The sequence below is a fragment of the Pseudopipra pipra genome, chromosome 18 (assembly GCF_036250125.1).
Source record: "Pseudopipra pipra isolate bDixPip1 chromosome 18, bDixPip1.hap1, whole genome shotgun sequence".
In the NCBI taxonomy this organism is placed as follows: domain Eukaryota; kingdom Metazoa; phylum Chordata; class Aves; order Passeriformes; family Pipridae; genus Pseudopipra; species Pseudopipra pipra.
The window spans coordinates 14,626,975-14,642,514 of NC_087566.1; the positions used below are offsets into that span (position 1 = coordinate 14,626,975).

The 15,540-nt window shown below is 52.1% G+C and overlaps 1 protein-coding gene across 5 annotated transcripts in view; it reads left to right on the forward strand.

The window, feature by feature from the left end:
• PPIL2 (peptidylprolyl isomerase like 2) overlaps positions 1-6,439 on the forward strand; it is a 65,871-nt gene extending 59,432 nt beyond the window's left edge. For all 5 annotated transcript variants that reach the window (XM_064675323.1, XM_064675326.1, XM_064675325.1 and 2 more), the window contains 4 exons: positions 2,564-2,636; positions 2,775-2,837; positions 3,295-3,434; positions 5,096-6,439. In XM_064675323.1, the coding sequence (XP_064531393.1) occupies positions 2,564-2,636; positions 2,775-2,837; positions 3,295-3,434; positions 5,096-5,189 (370 nt within the window). In that variant the 3' untranslated portion in view covers positions 5,190-6,439. The remainder of the gene's footprint in view (positions 1-2,563; positions 2,637-2,774; positions 2,838-3,294; positions 3,435-5,095) is intronic.
• The last annotated feature ends 9,101 nt before the right edge of the window (positions 6,440-15,540 follow it).

Below are 15,540 nucleotides of genomic sequence, written 5' to 3' on the forward strand. Positions count from 1 at the left end.
GTTGTGGGAGGTCTAGCTATGGGCTAAGGGATTACTCAGTTGAGATTGCCAGTGCATAGCTGATGTGGCCATTTCAAATTATCAGAACCTAATTAAATGAAAACATATGGGCAGATAATGAGTAGAGCTGTTGGCTAGAAAATCCTCCAATATTAAATCAGAAGTTTCCTTTGGGGCAGTTAAAGTACAGTGAATATGTCTTAGGCTGGGTGTTAATCACCAGTATTATAAGTGAATCTGATATGGGCCTGGAGGGAGATTTTAAAATTGAGTTTTTGTTATGAACTTTCCAAAGTTCATGCAGGGTCTTCAGGCCCTGTGCAGCCTCCCCCAGTGTGCTCCCTCCAGTCACAGAAGATTGAGGCTGTTCTAGCCTGCATACCTGGTTTTTAATTGCTCTCAGAAGCCACAGCCTGAGTGCAGCACATCAGCAGCCCCTGGGGAGTGAGGCTGGAGCAGCACTGAACGTGAGCAAGGACAGCTGTGCTGGGGAGGGTGCTGAGGAACCCTCTCTGACCTGCCTGGGCTCATCCTCTGTGATGGGCTCTGTCTTTTTGGGTGTGTTTAGTGCCCGTCCCAGCCCATGGGGTGGCAGTGGGGGCAGTGGGGAGTGGTGTGAAGGTGTATTTCTCCAGGGATCAGGTGAGACTGTGGCAGGTGAGAGCCGGGGGCCTCTCCTGGTGCTGGCTGGGCAGATGCCATGCCAGGATGGGCAGGGCTGTGAAACACCTCTGGGAGTGAGATAGCCTGGTACGGCTGTACAAAGATGACTGTGAATACAATGTGTGTTTTGGTTGAGGCAGTGCTTATTTCTTTGATATGAGAGCAGAGTTAGGTGATAAAACACTACATATTCCACCAGTTTGATTTCTTTTTCCCCACCAGTTACATTTAATTTGATTTTCCTCCATTTCATCTGCCCAGCCCCTGACAGCCTGCCGGTGCTGGTGCTGGAGTCCCAGTAATCCCAGTAAACCCAGCAATCAGGCCTTAAAAGAGCTGCCCCCGTGAAGGCTGGAGGATTGCCCTGTCCACGGGCCCTCGGTGGCTGGTTCCTGTCCTCACTGCTGAGCCCCCCTGTCCTCAGTGCTGAGCCCCCCTATCCTCAGTGCTGAGCCCCCCTGTGCTCATTGCTGAGCCCCCCTGTCCTCAGTGCTGAGCCCCCCTGTCCTCAGTGCTGAGCTCCCAGCCCCAGACTCCTCTGCCTGCAGGAGCAATGCTTTTGGGAATTACAGCTGCTTCTCATTGTCCCACGGCCGTCAGTAGGAACTGTAGTTTTGTTTCCTGGCCATGTGGCTTGGCTCTCTTAAAACAGATGTTGTCCAGCAACAGCCTGCTTTGCTAATGGATCTGGATCGCTTGGCATCAACAGCCTGTCTTCCTCTTTATTTACTGCTCTTCTAAGAATAGCTGTTTTCAAATAGAATTGGGGATGATGTGAATAAAAGTGTTAAATACCCTGGGACCAAGATCTGATGCCAGCAGGACCCCTCTGGAAATGTACTGACTCAGTGGTTCCTGTTTAAAATTAGATTTTGACACCTGTCAGCCAATTTTTTATTTAATGTGTGCTGTGTTCACCTCGTATCATTCTGGTTCCTCAATCAAAATATCAGCCGCCCTCCAGAAGTCTGTTCCATGGACACTGTTATCCCTGTTAACCACATCTGTTGTCTCAGTGACAGAAGGTTGTTTGACAGACTCTGTTTTCTACAAAGCCTTGTTGATTGCTGTTACTTATTTCCTTTCTTTCTTAATCATGTCCTGTCTCCACTATTCCATTATTTTTCTGGTATGGATGACAGGATTATAATTATCTGGTTTACCCCATTTATCCCTTCTAAATATGCTTTTCTGGAAGTTTCCCATTGTTCCACACTTTTTTTTTTTTTGAAAATGAGCGTGCAACACTTCAGAAAGGCTTCAGCCTTAAACATTTTCAAGCAAGTATTTGGATATGTTGACTTGAAAAGTGAGAGGCCAGGGATCTGACATCCTCCAAAGTAAAAACTGCAGTGAAGAGTGTCCCAGCATTACCCTGTGGCTGTGATCTGATGCTCTGCTGCTTTCCCAGAGCCCTCATGAGCTCACGGTCATGACGTTCTCCTGGAGCAATCCTGTGCTTTCTGTGTTGTTGGTGTTAGTGCAGACAGCTCTGTCACTGCTCTCCTGTAGTGCTGTAGTTACCATTCCCTTTCTTCCTGATAACATCTTCAGTCTGATGTACAATTTAAAAACAAAGAGACTTGTTCCTCATCTGGCTGGTTTGTGTGGCTCCAGGGTTTTTGGACAAATGGCTCTGCTTTGCCTCTGAGTGTTTGACTTTTCCATGTTCTGCTTAGTTTTAAATTCAGATCCCATATCTGAGAAAAAATTTTGACCTTCCATGCTGAATGACATTTTCTTAGATCTTCCAAATACAGTTGCTGATTTTCCATCAACCAAGCATGGTGTTTTAAAAATCTGCTAGAGAATGGTCATAAATTAGATATATTAAATGTAAGGGTGCAGGACTATTTTGAGTATGTTGTGACAGATGGATATCATGTCTTTCCTCTTTTAGGGTGGTTGGTGGCTTTGAGACTCTGACTGCTATGGAGAATGTGGAAAGTGACCCAAAAACAGACCGTCCCAAGGTACGTGTGAAGCACCAGGGGCTGTGGCCTCGCATGGCAGTGCTGCTCACCCTGCTGGCACTTCTCAAAACTGAATTTGGGGGAGATGGCACAACTTAATCAGCAGATGGAATTATTGTTCTTCTCTTCTGCTCCCAGGAGGAAATACGAATTCAGACGACGACGGTGTTTGTTGATCCCTATGAAGAGGCTGATGCGCAGGTGAGGATGGTTGGTTGGCTGACTGTTTTATTTGAAAGGCCAAAGCTCTTCTGTGGAGAACTTTGTAACTTAATGCCTTTTCTTTGAACATGGGCAGCCCCTGGCCCATATGGTTGCCAGCTAAGGTTAAGCTGCTGCCATTCAGCAGTGCCTGGTGTGCCAGGATCATCGTCACTCTTTCGGTGCAGAGTTACTCTTGCAGCTGAGTCTGGCACGGTGCCCAGGCCATCAGCTTCCCATGGCTTCCTTTCCAATGCCCACTCTAGCTCTGGGTAGCTTCAGGTAAGAAGGAAGGACTCTTCCTGTAGGTAGCCTGTTTGCAGTGGCCATTGAGAGGTGTCTCCTGAAGCCTGCCCTGTAATCCCCACGGTGCCGATTGCTTAAAGCTTCAAAGAATTGTAGACCTTTTCTCCTTATTCTGTCTCCTGCAACAGATTGCATCCTTTGCTTCCCACAGGTCACTGCTGAAAGAGAGAAGTTCCAGCAGGAAGAAGAAGCAGCCAAAACAAAAACTGAGGTGGTCCCACCACAGAAGGAGGTCCAGGCTCCTAAAACTTACCGGCAGGGGATTGGAAAATACATCAACATGGCTGCAGCGTGAGTTCCCTGCCCATCTGATCTTGGCTGAGTGTTTTAGGTTCCTTTCCTGCTGGATGCTGACTGTGTTCAGTGCCATTGCTCAGATGTTTGGTTTGTGCCAGCAAAGACATCTTCATGTAGTCCTAACAGTCAAGAGTTTCCTCTCCTGTTGTTTTTCAAGATTACAAGTTAACTGAGCATTTCTTTTAGCACTTGAACGTGACCAAGTTGGTCTTTAACAGCATGTACTGACTTCAGAACTGTAGATATATTTCCAAAACTCAGAAGTCCTTGAGGAACTGTACAGTGTCACTTCCCACACTATCTGTTATCCTCTTCCTTTTCTGAAGGCCATGGTCCCACAGATGTTTTTCATTTAGCAACTTCTCCCCTGCACAAAGTAGTTTCCCTAAGCCCCCATCAGTCTGCTGATCTGGTTCCCTGTTCAGCCACACAAACAGCTGAACTGGCTGGAAAGGGGAGCAGGTTCCCAGGCCTGCTGTGGGAGCACAGGGTGTCTGGTGAGTAGCTCCTGGTACCCGGCTGGTTGGACAGGCTTATCCTAAAGCACCCTCTCCCAGACACCCTTTGTACTCCTGTCAGGATTGGCAGCACTGTTTTCTTTCCTAAGGACACTACAGAATCCTGGCTGAGCAGCAGCTTAGCATGTGTTTGGGAAAAATTAAAATAAATGCCTTCCACTTGATTTTTAGCAGACTTCTCTAAAAGCATTTGTGAAAGTGTTGTTGTCTGTCTGCATAAAGGCCTATATTTATGCATACACAGATCTGGGCAGCTATTTAATCAGCTTGTGTGTGCCTCTGTGACTTACAGGCATTTGCATAACTGTGAGAACAGAAATATGTTAGCCCAGGTGGGTCAGTTTGGTGTGTCAGTAAAATGTTTCAGTCACAAAATACTGCTTGTCCCTTAAAATATGTTCAGCTTAAAACTGCTGCCACGTTGCACTGTATTTACAGAGGAAACACTGGCCGAGCTTGTGGCTCTGTGGAAAGGACCAAGCAGTATAGAAAGGACCTTCAGTCCTTGCAGCCTGCCTTGACACTGGGAGTTTGTCCACACAGCCCTTTGGCAGGTTCAGGGTTCTCTGTTCTCCCTGTCATCTACTGATACCTGACAATAAAACCAGAGCACGTGAGCTGGCTGCATAATGTTTCCCTGGAGTTGCAAACTCTGCTCAAACAGCAGCAGCAGCTGCAACAGGCTGGGCTTGAGAAACAGGAAAGGATCTGAGAAGCTCGCCCAGCTGCTTTATACCTAATTCCTCATGAATCCATTCGCTGCCACAAGTGCAGGTGAGAAGGTGTAGAAGGAACTCATGGCTCATGTTTTCATCATGACCATGATAAAAAAGTACAGCTGGTAAATCTTCAGCTCCGACCTGGAGAACTTAATGTGCTTTGAACACATTCCTGGAAGTGTTCAAAGCCTGACCCAAACCATGCCCACAGACTCACACACTCTTTCTAGCCTTGCCAGGGGCCCCCATGTCCAACCCCCTGCATTCCCCATGCTGGCACAGAGCTTGCACTGCTCTCTGCTCGACCAGGGATGGGCTAGTTCTGGTACAGCTGTTGTTGGGGAGAACAGGCATCCAGCTGCCCTGGTCCTGCTGAAGAGTAAATAGTCCCTGAGAGTTGTTTTCGTTTTGGCTCCAGGAAGCGCAGCGCAGAGGAGGACGGGCCCTCGACCAGCACAGCTGCGAAGAAAGAGAAAAAGAGCTCAGGCTTTGGGGACTTCAGCTCCTGGTAGCAGCACGGGGAGCCCAGCACTGGGGCAGCACAGCAACAACAGAAAAGGCGCCTCCCACGTGTCCCCAGAGAGCCTGAAAGACAGTCTGTCCTGGGGAGGGAAGGCACTGGCCTGCCCTTCCCCTGGGAAAGAGAACTGCTGCTTTGTTGAGGCCGGTTAATGTGGCTTTGTTTTCTAGAGAGCTCGTCCCCCCACGCTGCATCTTCCTCGAAGGCCGTTGTGGTGTTGTTTTGCGAAGCAGGGGCAGGCAGCCCAGCTCCCCAGGGCTCAGCTGGAGCCTTTCTCTGCGTGGCTGGCAGCGGCCCAGGCAGAGCCCAGCCCCACAGGACGCTGCAGGGAGCAGGACGGGGTGAAAGAGCTCCTTTCACAGGTAATGGTCCCCAGACCGGCCCGTGTGCCAAGCGAAGGAATGAGTGAATGTGCTGGGAAGTGCCTGTGCTGCTGCAGGGCTCTGTGCAGGGGCCCCAGCCTGTCCTGCCCTTCCCTTCCAGCTGCCTCTTGCTGCTTCTCAACAAGGACCAATTTTGTCTCTTGCTCTTTGTGGGCCTGCTGGGATGGTGTTGGTCTCCGAAAGGCCTCGCTCGCTCCACAACGAGCCCTCTCTGAACCTGTTAAAGTGTCAACAGCCTGGGGGAAGCTGCAAATGTAGATGGGGATCCTGGGGTAGCTGCACCACTTGTTGCTCCCAGTGGCTGCCCTTCCCTGAGCCACTGGACAGCCAGAGGGGCCAGGATGCACCAGCTGACACCTGCCCTCAGGTCCCAGAAACTGCAGCCTGGAGCAACTGAGCAGGAACAGAAAGAACCGTCCCTAAGGCTGCTCCTTGCAGGGGAACACAGCCCGTGTCTGCCCTGACATCAGGCTTCCCATCACTAGGAAAAACCATATAATAGAGCTGGCAGGCATCTCGGATATTTCCGTTGCATGCCCACAAATTATTAGGAATCTTAAAAAGCCTTATGGAGTAAAGGGATATCAGCCTGTGAAGTTTTAGTCCTGTGTGTTACCTTTGCTTAGACGTTGCAGGCTCTGTCCTGAATGTTACTTTGGAGTTCATCTTAGGTGTTTTCAGGTGAGAGAAATGCCCTTCCTACCTCCTGTGTGACTGAGGAGAAAGTTTTGTAATCCCCTTTGGAACAATACATTTGTATCGGTGGTTTCATGTTTTAAGAGAAGACTCCACTTATATGAAATTGCTGTAAAAACTTTTGGTAAAATATTTTGCATTAAATGCTTTTATTTTCTTTTGAGTGCTTGCCTTCAACTGTTCAACTATCATTTCCAAGATCATGGCATTGCAAAGTTGATTGTTGTACAAGGAAATGATTCATTCGTGCTTTTTAAGATGCTCGTAAGGAACTGGGATCTCTGCGGATATGATTACATCTTTGTTAAATCATAGGAAGTTCAAACTAGTTTGAAAGAATAATAGGGGGGGTTGTTTTGCAACATTTTTGAGCGACTAAGTTTGAAATAACATGTTTGATTACTGGAACAGGGGGTATGATGGTACTTTCCTAAAGCTGAGTTTATTCTGTCCTATTGGAACCTCTTGTTTCTACTGGGCTGGCCTTTTCATGATAAATTGTTATTGATTCCTTCTACCTAACTTGTACTTCAGCACATTTTTGAGTCATCAAGTTCACAGTATTGCTAGAGCTGGAATAGTTTTTTTGAATCCATAAGGGTAAAATGCTTTTTTTTGTACTAGATTAAAATGAAGATTATTATGAAGGAAAGGAGCTTTTGATTACAAGGAAGGCAGCGGAGGTGTGGCAAGGATTCCCATTTCAGCAAGTCCTTGCTGCAGATTGATCCAAGGTGGCAGATGCCCATACCAGGAGCAGAAGTTCAGCAAAGCAGTGAAGGGCTCAGGTGCACCAAGTCATGGCCAAGCCCTCGGAAGGGAGAGGAAGGCTGAGCGTGCTGGAGCAGGCGGGTGCCGGAGGGGCCGTGCCGCTGGCTCCACGTGCAGCCGGATGGGCACAGCCTCAGGGGGTGCAGAGGGCTCTTGCAGCCCCCCAGGCACAGGTGACCCCAGCATGGGCTTTGTGAGTCCCCTTGGCTCTTGATGGAGTCGCAGCATGGCCGTGGCCACCCTGCAGCCAGCGGGAGCAGCTGGCAGATAAGCCCCACACTCAGACGCTGGGTTGGAAGTATCGACTGTTTCTGGGATCCTCCTGCAGCCCCTCACCAGCAATGTTTGGAAGGAACAGGATGTCGGAAACCTGGCACAGGAAGCAGCTTTTAAAAGCAAGAGAGGGGATTTGCCAAACACCCCCCAGGTTCACACTGTTTGCTTTGGAGAAGGCAAACAAACTCAATCAGACAGGAAGGAGGCGGGCAGCGCCTGCCCCGGCCGCAGCACTTACACCACACGGTGCAGGCAGGGAGTTCTCACTTCCTCTCTTTCTTTGGAAAGCATGTTTGCTATCACAGCCCTGGTGCAGGATTTAACCACCCTGTGCTGTGACTGCGGGGAAGGGGCCAGAGCCAAGGCTGTGCTCAGAGCTCAGGGAGCACAGCCCCCCTTGCTCTGGGACATAGGTGGATCCATGGAAACGACATCCAACCCCTCAGCTCAGACCTGGGTATCCCATCTCTGCCACCCACAGGGACCAAGATCCCCACTGCAGTGCAAGGCTGGGACCAGGCTGCAGAGCTGGGAGGGGCAGTGGGGTGCCATCACTCCCTCCTGCTCTGCCACACAGCCACCGGTGTCCACCTGCCCATCCCACACAGTGCTTTAGCTCACTGACCTGACACAAACAGCCAGCAGTGGGTTTGCTTCTTGGGCCTTAAACCCTGCAGCAGAAAACTCAAAAAACCAAAGGGAGCTCAGTGGGTGGATAAGTGAAGGGAGGGGGAGGGAAGGTGAGAGGGAAGAGCTCCCAGTTGTTTCAGCCTGTTCACCTCCCTGCTCCCACAGCCCCCACCTCCCACACGTCCTCTGGGGAGCCCAGGTGGGGTTTGGGAGATTCCAGCTGTGGCTGCTGGTGCCCAGCAAGCAGCACTTGTGGCCATGCTGCTCTGTGGCCAACCACAGTGTGTGTGTCCCACGCTGGTGGAGCTGATGGGCACAGCACGGCTGTTCACAGCCGAGAGCCTGCGTGGAAATGTGTGCAGGGATTTTTAAACAAAACATATGACCATGGGCCGGGGCACCCCATGGCCCCATGAGGGACATACCCACTGAAGAGACATACTGCTGTTTGGGACAAAGCTGGGGCCGTGGGGGGAGAGCTGAGCCCAGGAGACACTGTGCAGTGAAGCCACGCTGACACTGTTTGCTGCAAACCTGAACCCCACTGAACTCAGCCCTGGTGCACAGGCCTGGTGGGCTCTGCAGAGCGGGGGCTGCACGCGGGGCCTCGCTGGGGCCGGCACTGACTCACCCTCCGCTGAGCTCAGTGACTTCATCTGCTGGAAATAGCAACCAAGGAGGAATCAGCTCTGTCACTGCCATGCCCGTGCACACACACAGGCACTGGCTGCTGCCTGCACTGCTGCCTGCACCCAGCCCCAGCTCCAAGGCAGGAGCAGCCCCTCCAGTCAGCCCCATGCTGGAGCTGCTCCCCACAGGACAGCACAGGACAGGATGGTGCCCGTGGCTGCACAGGCTGACGGCACTCGACCGCTGCCAGCCCTGTGAGGGTTGGGGCAGGAAGCTGCTGCAGGAGCTGGGGAACTCAAGGGGTCTCAAGGCCAGAGAGCTCACGGCTGTATCCATGCCCCTGCTCATACAGCACAGACAGTGCAATTTGCACTCAGCAAGTTGCACTTAGCTCCAGAAAAGGCACCTGGCTCCCTGCAATGGCTTCCACAAGAAAGGGCTCCTGCAGCTCCCCCGGGAGCGAAGCAAAGCCGTGGCAGCAGCTGGCAGTGGCTGTCTCAGATAACAGGGCCACTGCCCAGGGCTCTTGCTCTTATCACTTTTGAGAAGAGTCTTCCTGGGGTTTGTACTGAGCCAGCACACAGCAACCCCCAGACAGCCCAACTATGGCTCTGCCACAAGGGCCAGAGTTGTTGGAGCTCCCATGGGGGCACCCTGTGAGTCTCCACCCTGAGCTTTCCCAAGGGAACAGTGCCAGGATGGGGCTTGTGGTGCTGGAGCCAGGGTGGAGGGCTGGTGTGGGCACAAGGCAGGTGTCCCACAGGGACATCCAAGTGCATCCATCTGCCTTGACAGCTCTGCCATGGGCCATGCAGGAGGGCACATATGGGCATGGTGGGTGCCCATCCTTCTGTTGTCTGGGGCAGGAGCCAGAGTTTTGTGAAGTCTCAGGGCTGCTGCAAAACCAGCACCAACTTTGCTTCCCCCAGTCGCTGTTTAAAGGTCAGGAGGGCTGAGGCAAGCAAGCTCGGTGCTCACTGTCACTTGTCCTTCGTGTGCCTATTTGTTCAGGTTTGCTTTTGTGAAAAGGAAAGAAAACCATTCTCTTCTCATAGACCCCTCTGTTCCCTCCACTGGGGTTCATCCCATGTCCCTGGCCCAGGGAGTTGCATGTCTGGGGGTTTTCTTCTGTGCTGGTTCTTTGGTACTTTCTAGAGCTGGGGAGCGTGCAGAGGCATCAGCCTCATAACCCCGCTGGCCCTGCGCTGGCTTCCCAGCCCCTCTGCTGTTTGTGATGCCATGGAGAGGCCAAATCTTCCCTTTTACACAGAAAAAAGGCTCATCAGCAATCAGCAGCAGGCTGGGTTTGACAGCTCATAACTTTATGGCTTTTAAAAGATAGCCACAGCCTGTTTTAAACACTGGTCAAGGTCTCCTCTGCCCTTCCCCCTGGAAAGCTTTCCCAGCTCTCACTTTTCTGATATTAGATACTTTCTCTAATCTTTGGCCTTCATTTATTAATGGCTAATTATATCTATTTGCTTTAGTGCCAACATTGTCCTCTAGCTTGAATAGCTTTCTTGCCTCCCTAATGCTTGCTTCCTGGCACTATTTATAGGCAGCAATTGTATCCCCCCGCAGCCTCTGTTGTGCTTGGCTACACAGGCTCTGTGCCTTCAGCCTCCTCAAAGGGCCCCATTGCCCTCCTGCCTCCATCCCTGTCCCCTCCTCGACTGGATGGGGTCAGACAGGTGCCCAGCCTGTCCCTGGCTCTGGCAGAAACCACTTAGATGTCAGCACTGGCCGTGATGCTTTGGGGCAGGAGCTGGGGCAGAGCCTTGTGCCTTCAGGGAGTCCTGTCAGTTATTTTTTTAGACAGCCCCATGGGTTTATTTTTTTAGGCAAATGCAGGGATCACTCCAGGGTCCTGTTTGCCTTCCCTGTCCCTCCTATCCCATTTCTCTCAAGGGAGAGTGAGTGCCCACCAAGGCAGCGCAGGGAGTTGTGTGATTCCTGTCTGCGCTTTCATCCTGGATGAAAGGGATGCTAGAGAACATTTGTTTTTATGATAAAAACAATTGACCCGGGAGGAATCTGCCTCACCAGGATGGCCTGCAGCAAATTGTGGAGACGAGGCACAACATGCAGCAAACACCAAGTGCTTCCAAGCCTCGGAGCAGCTGCAGAGCAAATCCCTCTGCACGTGGAAGGAAACCCACACTGGGCTTCCACGGCTGCTCCTGAGCCCAGACAACACAGCCAGTGATGGTTTTAGTGGATTTTGCTGGGAAAGGGAAGACCTGCAGAGGACATTGTTTATTTTTTTTTTAATGAATGCCCGGATTTTTTTATTGCAGACATCTTCACCATAGATCTCAACTGAGCTTTTAATAGATGGGTTCCTCGCCAGCGGCAATCGCAAATTGATTGCAGCAGAAATGGCAAGTGAAGACAAATATAGTGCAGGGCTGCCTGAGGGAGAGCGCGGGGAGGAAACTTCGGATGCTATTTTTGGTGGTTTGTCTCCACTGCTTACAGTATTTCTAATCTTTGTTTCTCCTTAAAAACATGTTTGGGGGTGGGATGTTTTTGGGTTTTTTTTCCTTGTGTTAAAAAAAGTTCCATTCTCTGGAGAAAAAGTTGGGTGGCCATGTCCATGCCCAGCTCTGCAGAGCTGGTGGGTGCCATGGCCCTGGTTGGTGTGGCAGGAGGGTGAAGGTACACTGGTGATGCTGCCTCCATCCCCTCCGCTGTGACCAGAACCAGGCCCATCTGTCCCAGGCGCTGCACAGAGATGGGGAGGGGAGTGCCAGGGGTCACTCAGGGTACTTGGCAGAGCAGGAAAACACTTCAAGTTATTGCTGGGCTTGGGGAGCCAGAGCTGGGTGACACTGGAGTGATGTTAAGGGCTTTATGGCCCTGATGTCCTAAACTTCTCAGCCCCAGGGGATGATCGGGATGGTGCAGACCGAGGCAGGTTCACAGGACAAGCCTCTGGTGCAGAGGTGTCTCTCTGATGCTCGTGGGTGTGAGAGACAAGGCTGTGGTCAGAAACAAAGGAGCAGAAATGCTAATAAAAAATCTGTGTTTAAGTACAGAATAGTGAAATAAAAGTGGATCATGGCAGGGCTGGCTGTGACTGCAGGAGCCTTGGGAGCCTTGGTCCTGCACAGCCAGTGTCTGCCTGGTAGTCTGGGATGTTTGCAGCAGCAGTTCAGGGGAGACTGTCACCTTGCTGAGGACCTGACAGCATTTCAGACCATGGGATAGGGTTTGTGTTGTCTATGTGAGGAGGCTTCCTGGTATGAGAACTCCCAGATGTTCTTCTTCTGTTTGTGCAGACCATCTTCTGCCTTGATTCGATCAAGCTGCAATCTGGCATTCACTAAAAAATCCCTCTATTTCCCATGTTTGTGCTTAAATAACATAAAAAGCCCCTCTCCACCAGCATGCTGGATGGTGCTGGCATTGGAATAAAGACAACAAAAATGGGGAAAAGAAATTGTTCATCAGTGGCTCAGTGAGCCAGTTAGCAGAGGGCACCTGTGGCCCTTCCATTCCCGGCCAGGCTGATATTGCATGTCCAGCACAGCACAATGCTTATACCCAGCAGCTCAGCATCACCCACCTGAGCTGGGGTGAGCTGGGGCTGCTGAGAACCCCAGGAAGGAAAAAAACCCAAATTTTAAAAAATTTGAAAACCCCCTTTTTTAATGTTTTTAAGGCACACACTGACATCCACATCTGACAACTCTGCACCAGCCACCCACCCCACAGCCCCGCTGCAGGAGGGATCAGGATCTCAGTGCCCTGCAGAGCTGCCTGTCTTGCCCTGCCAGGCATCTCTGGAAGAAGGGGCTCAGTGTCACACTGGGCACATGCCCTCTGCCACCTGAGAAGGTTTCCAGCTGGCCTTGCTGGTGCTGGTATGTGCAGATGTACCAGGGAGGAGCAGCAGCCCTTGGGCACGGTCCAAGGGAAATGTCTGTGGTGCCACAGGCGCCTGCCCGTCTCCAGCCTGGCACCGGCTCTGCACCGCTGTGAGGCTGCCGACGACCCCATCACTGACCGGCCAAACTCCCTTTTTGGGGCAGCACACTCCAGCTCAGCCACCCCCCTCCAGGAGGTTATTTCGCAAGAGAAGGCAGCTTGCGGAGGAGGTTTTCGTGGCCGGGGATCAAAGTCCTCGGCGCCCGCCCACTTTCCCAGCATTTCGCTGTCGCCCAGCCCGGGCCTGCAGCTGGGTTTATGTGCCAGCACCGCGCTGGGGAGGCAGCAGGGAGGGGAGCCCAGGGCTTGCAGGGGGAGAAGGGCTCGGCTGTCCCAGCATTGGGATACTGAGGTCAGCCTGCTCGCCTCTCCCGCCCTGGGCAGCATGGAAAAGGGGTGTCAAGCCCTGTGGCCACCCTCTGGGAGGGCAGGGGGAGGCAGGGATGCTGCAAAAAGGGACTGGTGAAGAACAGGATTCCCAGTCTTCAGCAGTCACAGAGAAGCAGCTTTTCTTTGCCCAGAGACGGAGGCATCGTGTTCAGGTCCTGCAGGCATCCCAGCTGGTGGATGGAAGCGTGGCTGGACCTTCCCTGCCCCGATTTGGGCAACACCAGCCCCAGCCTAGGCAATAATCCTGCTCTCTCCATCCTGCTCCATCTCCACCAGTCCTGAGCTGTCTCCTGGGCCAGCTGAATAAGCTCATTTTTCACTGTGCTTTGTGGCTGCAGACCTTGCAGAGCTGTGTGAGGAGGCAGGCGGGGACAAGAGGAAGAGTTAACTGACTTTTACAGCTTTCTTTAGTTAAGAGCATATATTTACACAGTGAATAACCTGGAGGGGTCACATTTTAAGACACTGATGTATTCCCCCCCACCCCGATAAAACAACGTGCTTATACCCGCCGGGTCTGTGGGGCGGGACACAGAGCTCCCTTGCCAGCCCCACTCCCAGTGCAGACAAGGAAACCAGTAACACCACCCAACTCAGCCTCTCCAGGGCTAAATAAACATTCCTGGCTCCTCCTCTGTCCATTGCAATGAGGCTTTTCCCAGGTCCCGTCTTGCAGGGGCACAGTCGCTTTCCCCCCACCAACACCCTCATCCCGCAGAACCAGAGAGGCTGGAACCACCTTCTCATTTCCAGAATAAATGTATTCCAAGAAAATTCCCCTCCTGAAGCACTGGTCTATAAGCCTTGTCTGTCCCTCTTGGTTTGCCATTTCATTCCATTTCCATTTCATCCAGCCCCCATTCCATTCCCATAACCAGCCGGGGGTGGCAGGGGGGTCGGGGTCAGTTGTCACCTCCCAGCGACTGTAAATGGCAGCAAAGGGCTGGGGATCATCCGTCATTCCCATTGCAATCCAGGCCTGAGGGAGTAGGGCTCACCCACACCATCACTGATCCCACCTGTGTCACTGCTGGACACTTGTCAGCAGACACTGGGCTGGCAAGAAACCAGGCTGGCACGTGCCACAAAAAAGGGTAGAAAACGGACAGGTTTGGGGCCAGGAGCTGTTCCTGCTATATTATTATTGGCAACCTCTGCTATAAGGAAAAACAATAAAATTAGGAATAGATGTAAAGAGCAACATGTTTTTTTCCTCCACCCAGCTGAGCTGTCGAGAATAAATCACTGGGTATTTTTGCAAACACTCAGCGAGGCTGGGGAAATCTGCTGGGAGCCGGAGTGCTCAGGTCAGGGCTGTCCTGCCAAGAGATGATTACAGCCTGTCCTAGGGACAGAGGAATGGGGAATGGGGCCAAGAGGTGTCTCAAGTCCAGGAGTAAGATTACAGGCTGCAGGGTCAGCAAAACCCTCCTGCGTTCTGGGCGGCACCTGAAACCTCACCAGAAAGGAAAGCAGCCGGTTCAGCAGCACTGCAGGTGGCAAATGGCCCTCGGTGGGGGCAGGGGCGCTCCAGCACCCCCCCCCCGGATGCTCAGGGGAGAATTAATTGGTCAATACCTGGCATTTCTGTCCAGCAGTGAGACAAAGGGTCGGTTCCTGCCATCACATGTCCTGGGGCAGGGCGCTCCCCAGACCCACCCCAGGCTGTGTCCTGCAGCCCTGGGGTTGGAGTGCTTGGACCCTCTGCTCCTGACCCCTTGCCTAGAGTTGCACAGAGGCAAGGCAAACATCTCTGCAGTCTGTGACCTCCACATAAAAACAGAAGCAATGTTCCTCTCCTAAAAAAAAGGATCAAAAGAGTAGATTAAACATCCAGCTCAGCACAGTGCCTGGGGTCTATTGCAGTGGTTAATCTATAACAAAGCCAGATACATGTTGCTAGAGCTTGGCCTGGGTTTTTTTTTAGCATCTCTGTATTTTTTCCGAGGGTGAGGGCTCCCACACACCCCACTCGCTCTGTCGAGGAATCGGTGCCAGCCTGAGCTTCATTCAGCTCAGGGCCTTCTCTGCCGCCTCCACGCCCCTGCCCTGCTTTCATCTTCTATTAAAATCAAGCCCATAGCACAGCAAAGCCACAGGGAGCAACAGCAAAGCCAAACCAGATGCCACTCAGAGCTCTTACCAAGGAGACACTGTCTGGGGCTGGATGCTGAGGGATGGGGAACCGGGGCACAGTCCTCTGGTCCCATTCCTGCCCACTGGGTGACTTCAGGATCCATCCCACAACCTCCTCACATACAGGTAGGTCCCTGCCCAGCACCCTACACCCCAACATGCTGCAGTAAGTCCAGGCACAGACATTTCCAGCCAGGTTTAGGCAGTGTTGGACCCAGCAGTGCTGACCACAGGCAGATTTCCCCGGGAGGACAGCAACGACCTTCACTTCTCTGTCCAGTGTCCGAGGGGATCAAACGTTTGTGCAGCTCAGCTTCATGTAAAAATGAGAAAAAGAGAGGAAAATGGGAAAAAATGGGGAAGAGGGTAACTACCAGCTCTGCTGATACCACTGCTGGCTGCCCAGGGAGCCTGGCAGAGCCAGCCCAAGAGCAGATTTCACTGCCCTGTGATGTGAGGGCTGGAGACTCTCACACAGCCTGGCTGCTGCCCTTGCCTCTT